The 8,004-nt window shown below is 39.1% G+C and overlaps 1 protein-coding gene across 5 annotated transcripts in view; it reads right to left on the bottom strand.

Annotated features, from left to right (window-relative positions):
• cux2b (cut-like homeobox 2b) overlaps window positions 1-8,004 on the bottom strand; it is a 152,530-nt gene that overhangs the window by 128,926 nt on the left and 15,600 nt on the right. The window contains exons 1-2 of one of the 5 annotated variants that reach the window (XM_008417260.2): window positions 3,890-3,907; window positions 3,170-3,239 (exon numbers count right to left, since the gene is read on the bottom strand). The exons of 1 other annotated variant lie outside the window; for it this stretch is intronic. In XM_008417260.2, the coding sequence (XP_008415482.1) occupies window positions 3,170-3,190 (21 nt within the window). In that variant the 5' untranslated portion in view covers window positions 3,191-3,239; window positions 3,890-3,907. Of the gene's footprint in view, window positions 1-3,169; window positions 3,240-3,603; window positions 3,729-3,889; window positions 4,711-8,004 lie in introns of those variants that run through there. 3 more of the 5 variants (XM_008417259.2, XM_008417255.2, XM_008417256.2) reach the window with 3 other exon arrangements.

The following is an 8,004-nucleotide window of genomic DNA, read 5'->3' on the forward strand; positions in this document are numbered from 1 at the left end:
CTTTGGTCCCCATCAGAACCAAATCTACTAGACTAGCAGGTGGGAAAACACATGAATCAAGATGCCTGAATCACACATGTAGGTCATTAGCAGAAATCTGCAGTATTGCATTGGATAAAGAGGTAGTGCAGGCATGTGATTCAGGGGAGCTGGACTTTTAGACAACTCCCCTGTTTTTTAAACAGTCCTACAACTGTCTAAAAGCTGCAGGAAACATCCTGCAATGACAGATGATCAACATTTTTTCTTTTGCAAGGTAACTTGGCAAAGATAGCAGGAGCTCAGCTCAAATCCACACGACACAGTATAAAAATCACACAGCACATTAGAACATTACATCCCAAAACATACCAAGAAACATTTACACACAGTAAGTCTGGACTCCAGAGTTTTTACTACGACTTTAAATTGGGGATTTCCTTCATTTTGGGGAATCGGCAATAAGCAGACTTGTATTTCAATCCAATCTGTAAAGGTCATTTTGAGAGGGTAGGCTGATTACCCCTTCCACCACATCTCGTCTGCATGTGYGCGGTTAACAATAGTCATCTCCACTGTTGCCAACTTAGAAACTTTGTGTCCACATTCAGCAACTTTTCTCACAAAAAAAAAAAACGGTACCAACCAAAATCGGAATAATAAAGTGAGCCATTTTATAGATCTGCAGTCGACCAGAAACCTGCACTCAGCGCACCGCTAATTTAAACATATCGCAAAGTTTTACAGATGAAGGTTAGGTGGATGATTGGCATCACGTGAGACAAAAATCCAACTGCTTTCTGTCCCAGCTCACTTCTAAATTTCAAAATCTTCACAGATTTGCCATTTGTAAATCATATTCTGTGAAAAGTAAGAAGGAATTACACCATGAATTTATATAAAACATGGAAACGGCAGTGTTGAAGTAGTACCGTAAACCAGAGTTAGGAATAAGTCTTTGCGCCCCATGACTTTCACCATGCAACATGAGAAAGGTGAAGATGCATTCAAATTTAGTAGAAAGTCAACTATAAAAAGAGCAAAAGCAAGAAATCTAAAATAAAAATATCAAACACAGTAAGTGTTGTTCCAAACTATCCAAAGATTTCACTACAATTTACTGCAAACAAAACATATTTTCTGCTTTAGCCACAGGGTTACTGTTTTCATATTTTAGCTTTTATTATACCTTTTTTTTTTTTTACCTACAAGTCATCCGTTTTTAAATATATCCAGTTAACTAGTTCAAGATTCAGCTCAGAGCTTCATAGTTATAATCCAAAAACCAGAGATGTACCGACTAATCAGAGGCAGAAATCTGACTAATTCTTCCCTGACCACCTCTAATCAGGTCATCAGGTAATCATTTCAAATGTTCTGTATCCATTAAATGCATCAAAACTAAGAACTCCCATCATTTTCAGGTTATGAACTCATCAGCTATCAGTATGTACTTTGCACTTTTGAGATAATTTAGGATATGTTTTGTTGCATAGATTGGGAAAATCTGAATTCAAAACTATAACTCTTACCAAAGAATCTGCTGCATTTATTTATTTATTTATTTATTTATTTATTTATTTTTCTATGCATTATGGCTCTTCAAAAAAATGGAAACTGGCCAGTTAGACCTAAAAGAAAACTGGAAATCAATGTCGATCAGAAAAGGCTGTCTACCTTTCATCAATTAGGTAAAAGATTCATCCATACAATAGCATTCATACCTCCAGACTAGATTTGTACCACTTAAAGTGATTTCAAAACCATTTTTATATCAGAATTTAGGGCAAGTACTTTGAACACAAACGACAGGTATTCTGTTTCTATTTTCATGACGCCGGTTCAGACTGCCTGGAACGGTAGTTTAGATTTAGCTCCAGGGCTTCTGAGGCAGATTTCATATTACTAACATCTGGAAACTTTTCCTGTGAAACCAGGCGAAGCAGGCGTTACAACAAGACATGAAAACACACTACAAAACGGAATTTTGGAGGGTATTCAATATTAGTCRCAATATTTACATTTTATTCAAGCATATTGGTTTGTAAATGGTTAAAAGCTTTTATTATTTTTGATGAGATCCTACCTAAATATTCTAATTTGGATTGAGCTGAACAGGTTTGTTCAGTTTGTCTAATACCTTTGTTCACCATGTGTGGTGAGGAGGCAGTGAGGCGCATAAGTTTATACCTGCTACATTATGAATAAACATCAACCTATGGAAGAAGCTGAGAATTGCCATACTTAAGGTTGATTACGTTTCTATGTTGGAGCAAGAGTAAATATTTGCATCCCTTTTTTTTTTTTTATCTCTAGCTTAGCAATAGCGCTAACGTTAATAATTAAACTTCAGTGAAAAGGCTTATATGTCACCTCAGTAGATTAGATTTAATCATTCCAGTAAGGTTTCTTATCTTAATCTTGGTCAAATTTAATTTTGTTTCTTTTTAACGTGGGATAACAGACCAAATCACCAAAATGTTTCTAATTCGTTCAAATTTATGTAAGTTTTATTTTAAGTGTCTTTGAGCTCTTAAAGTTACACACATTCTAATATGAAATACTGTCAAAATCTTCCAAAGTATACTGTATTCAAATTGTCACAGAATTTTTATTGGCTAAACCCTAACAGTTTGTTTTATTAGTGTACACCGCAACAATAGCAGCTCCTCCACCCCCGCCCCTGTGGCTCTATCTCAGGCCGGAGGAGAGGAAGGTCCAGYCAGCGGCACAAGCACAGCCCGACCCACTGAGGACAGAGAGCCACCGGGTCTCATGTCTGCTCATCGGTCTGGTTTTTCCGCGGGAGCCGGGCGGGACTGCCTCGCTGTTGTCATTTCTCATGTTACAGAACATCAATCAGCCGGCAGAGACGGTGCCCTTGCGCCGGCTGAGGCTGATTTACAAACATTAGCGGGGAATACAATTACACAGCCCCCACCGCCAACCACCACCACCGCCACCCTACCCTGACCGAGCAGAGCAGCCCTTATGCGGCTGGAGGAGAGGAAAGAGGTGGACCCCGACAGCAGCGGACACAACCATCCAGCCTGTCAGCACCGTGGTTTATAAAGCCAACTTTGAGCTGGGCGACTGGGTGGCTGAAGCTACAGCAGGCTACACGGGGCGCATATGATGCTGTTACACAGAGGAGGCTAAATGATGGCTGTGATACAAACAAACTGCTCACCTGCCACAGTCTCCACGCCATTATTCAGAGACATTCTGCTGCCAGCTACCACGCAGTCCGCCGCTCGTGCCTTTAAACACCGAAAAGACGCGATTTAAGACGACTGTAACGCTGTTTTAATTCAATTATTCTAGGCAGATAAAAACGTCCAAGCGTTACGACTAGCAGCTAAAAAAATAATTAACTTTCCAAATGAAAAATAAAACTTTCTCCGCGGTCCAAAAACGTAGTAATTAGAACTTAATTCCCTGTAGCTTCCTGGGAGAAGCGAGCAGCAACGCTGCGGCCGTCGACACGAGCCGCATAAAACACGAAGCTGCCTGAGAAAAGTTGTAGCTACGTCCAGGAACAGCGATTCAGGGGCGCATTAAAAGTTTCCCTACGCCTAAGTACGGCCGAGCTGGTCGGGGAGGATAAAGAGTACAAAAACATACAACCAGGAGAAAGGATAACGCGTGTAAAACAGCAGTGCTGTCCGCGGTGCTGATCCCAGATCGGTGTGGCTAACACTGAGGCTGTGCTGCTCCGCCGGTCGCTCCACCGCTGATCAATGATTGAACTGAACAAAGGCAGAACAGGGATCAATTTCTAATAACTATCAATGCAAACAGCGCCGACTCTACGCTTATATTCGCCCGAATCGAGTTAACAAGCGTCGGGACGCCGTCAGGAGGCATGTCGCTGAAGAAATACGCGGAGAAAGGTGAGAAAAGCACTAACCTGAAGCCGCCGTAGATCAAATTTCTTCCAATATTGAAACATCGATCCTACATCGGCGGCCATCTTGGGGGATATTGAGGAGATTTTTTTCGGCGGCTGCAATAAATATGTGGGCTGGATTCCCCCTCGTTAAACAGCGTTTACTGTCACCGGTCCCACTTTTTTTCTCTTTTTCTTAAGAAAAGTACTTAATATAAGAGTCCACTGATGTGCTGGCCAAGTCTGCCGGCATTTTTGTTTTCTTTTTTAGAACCAAAAAGAAAAAAAAGGAGGGGGGAAGAAAAAGTAAACTATATATTTTTTTTGCGTCTTAAAATAAATTTTAAAAAATTATAAAAAAGCAAAGTGTATCCTCTTCGTCCGCAATATTAAATGGACAATCGTTGTTGTTTTTTTTTTTGTTTTGTTTTTTTTTTGCTTTGGCAAAGTTATCAATACTGACGTAAAGCCCGGGCTTGATCAATATGGTCTGGAAAAGAGAAGGAGATGATGTGTAGATAAGTTGAGTTCTGGGAAAATAGCCAAGCCTCCTTTTTTTTTTCTTACTTTTTTTTTTTTTTTTCTTGCTGCGTGTTTATTGCAGGAGTACCCGGAACATTAGAATTAGAGACAGAGGGGCAAAAATTGAGAAAGGCTGTACTATCAATAGATGTACTGCTTTGTTATTTGTACATGTGTTGTTTGCATGTCATTCAATAAATTTTTTCTGTTAAACTGTAGACATCAGGGAGAAATGTACACACATTTTACAGATATGTTGCTATACAACTGCAGGTTTTTGTTTTAAATTGTGACTAATCTATTAATATCTGACATTTGAAAACTGAAACTATGGTAGATAGATAGATAGATAGATAGATAGATAGATAGATAGATAGATAGATAGATAGATAGATAGATAGATAGATAGATAGATAGATAGATAGATAGNTAGATAGATAGATAGATAGATAGATAGATAGATAGATAGATAGATAGATAGATAGATAGATAGATAGATAGATAGATAGATAGATAGATAGATAGTCACAAAACTGATTTTATCGAACTTAATAAAGCATGAGGGTGCTCTTTTTCTGCTCAGAGTGAGTAATTCCTTTGGTCAAGGAGCATGCGGCTCAGTTCTGCTGCTCCCCCTGCTGACACCAGGCAGTCAGGAGGTGCAGTACCTGCAGCAGGGCACAGTTTGATTTCCTTTCATACACATCCCATATATGTGGTTCTGACAAAGTGATGGTTCTGACAAAGTGAAGGTATTCGTCACACTCGAAGGTTCCAGCAGCCCAACGCTCAACAGAACATTTGATTTATAATTGATTGGTGATTTTTCTGATGACATTTGTAATGTAATGTTTGTTGCTATATAATTGGTGACTGAAAAGTCCTTTGAACTGCCTTCTTGCTGAACTCTAAATAAAGTTGACCTGACATCATTTGAGGAGAAAATGTTGCGTGGTACTTTTTYTTTTTTCTTTTTCAAAATAAAAATCTGAAAAGCCTGACATCCGTTTCTTGCATGGCCTCTAGAGGCTTTTCTGCCACGTAGCTCCATCTTCAGCATCAACTCTAACCAAATCCTGCATCCACACAGCATGATGCTCCCACCACTAGAGGTCACCATGTTGGGCTTAAGGTGACATTTTACCAAAAAGTAAATAAATAAAATACAGACAACTCTGTCTGTCAGAAAAACAGTGTCTTCAGTCAGAGGCTTCTTCAAATTTATTGTAATATGGAGCTTTTTTAACTCTTTCATTAAATGAATTACATTTAATTTTGTTTGGGATCAATAAAGTAGTTTTGAATTTGAATTGAACATGTAGTGTTGTATTTAACACAGCAGTTTTTAGTCCTATAAAAAAAACAGCAAAATGTTGATCTAATCTGACAAAATCATTTTGTTTTGTGTGTTTGCCAGGCTTCATATTTTCTCTAACAAACCTCTGAGACCTTCATAGAACATCCGGGTTTATACTGATTAAAAACATTTGAACTGTTTATATTTAAGTGATTTCTGTAGGCATTTGCTTACACTGCTGTTTATTTGGAGGATATCAAATAAAAAATGGGRTTAACTTCAAATGTGTACCACACTTTTTAGAAGTGAGAAAATATTTGAGCATACGGTTATCATAAAGTTTGGCCTGCCATGGAGTCTAGACGGCCGCAGAAATAGTTCTGGCGAGCCGGATTTGTCCTGCGAACCTCGAGTTTGGCACATGTGCAATAACGGATGCATTCATACATGATTCAGTTGCATTTTCAAACATTCACTGAACAAAACGTACAAGTTTATTCTCAATACTTGGAGATTTGCATCTTGAATGGAAGTAGTTACTATATTACTATTCTCTATGCAGCACAGTCAAAGAAGACTGCTGAAAGGATTGAAAGTCGGAATCTCGACACTTCAGCAAGTACACAGACCTACTGGACGTGGGCAAGTGTTTCTCTGAACAAAATCTTTAGTCTCGTCTCTGTGCCCAAAAAGCAGAACCTTTGGTACAGTGTCTGCCCACATATCAAACGGAGTATTTGTAATCTTAAGACTTTTCCAGACGTCAGATAGGAACTCTTTGGCTCTGACTCAACAGGAATAGCGCAGCGCCCCAGGTCAGTGGGAATCCAGGCAGGATGTGAACTCCCAATCTCCACCGCTGGAAGCTGACTTGTTGTCTGTCTCGCTTCTCTGGACCCTCACTCAGCCTTTAGGGATGGGGGGGAGAAATTGCTGAATGTAATGTCCTCAATCATCTCTGTGCTTCTGAACATAATCGTAGCCTCGTGTTCGCCGCCGTCACCAACAAAGCACTATGGGACTCCTGCAGTAACCTTCTCACCCCATTCAAATTAAAACATACTTACACGGGGGGGGGACGCTTAATCTAAAAAGCAGTGCTTGGTTATTTAAAATCAGGACACAGATGGGAAATTATCCAGGAGCTTTAAAGCCATTGTTTTTGATGAGGTCACAGATTTTTAAATGACAGATTTTTGTTGTTTTTTTTATTTCAAAATGCTGACAGTTTTATACTCAATGAAAAGTCTTACTTGTCCTCTCTGGCAAATAAACCCACAMATGCAATACTCTAAGATTTTGATAAAACCCCTTTTTGAGTGTGTGAGTGCACGTCAGAAAGATCTACGCTGCGATAAACTAAGAGCATGACCTCATCGCATCCATCATTTAGATTCAACTCTTACAGGATCACATCCTTTCTGATATAATTTCAATAAACAGATTTTCCAATTAAATGTCTGGATAATCAAAAGCATATGTTTCGCACAAAGCTAATGTTTATCTGCTCTTCGACTGCATTCAAGTGAGGAGTGAAAACTATTAAAAGCTCAAACGTAGTGACAACGCATTCTGACTGAGCCGTGAAGGTTCACAAAGAAACAAGGGGAAAAAAATCAGTCAGACTCAGGCTTGTGAAGCAGTTTGGATGCTGAATGTGGTGGGTTGCTGACGCCATCTACTGGACAAACTGAGTAAATGATTCCTCATAAAAAGACTTGTGAAGCAGCAACCCAACCACATCAGTTGTGCAAATTAAATACACAACTGATGCGATAACAGAGGCAGAATAATTTAATATTCTGCCTCTGTTATTTTGTGGACAGGATGTTTCTTCTATGATTTGAAGAAAGGATGCTCAAAATGACCAGTTGTATCGAATGTTATTCAGTCCAGCAATGGGTTGATTTTGTTTGACCCGATATGACACATTAGGGTTAAAGTCGCTAATGTCACCTGGTTTATTAAAAAAGTAATAGTGAGGTTAAAATAAGTGTTTCATTGTGGGRGAAACATATTTCTTTGAAAACTCTTTCTGTATTTAACAAAGTAATTAAAACCAGATTATGGTGCGGCAAAGTGAGCTTTTGTGTGTCACTGGATAGATGTGTTGCTTGCGAGAGGATACAAAAAGCCTTGATATTTAAAGACAAATAATCGGTGCTGTTGCTAACRTTTTCTATTGTAAGAATATTTTACTTTATCTGCGATAATTTTGCGTGAATTAAAAACAGAAAGTCTCAGTGTACATGAGTGGGGTCAAACTGCATTCCTTGAGAGCCAGCATCCCGCAACATTTGTGTCCCTTTTCCTACTC

The sequence above is a fragment of the Poecilia reticulata genome, linkage group LG9 (genome assembly GCF_000633615.1).
Source record: "Poecilia reticulata strain Guanapo linkage group LG9, Guppy_female_1.0+MT, whole genome shotgun sequence".
NCBI lineage: Eukaryota > Metazoa > Chordata > Actinopteri > Cyprinodontiformes > Poeciliidae > Poecilia > Poecilia reticulata.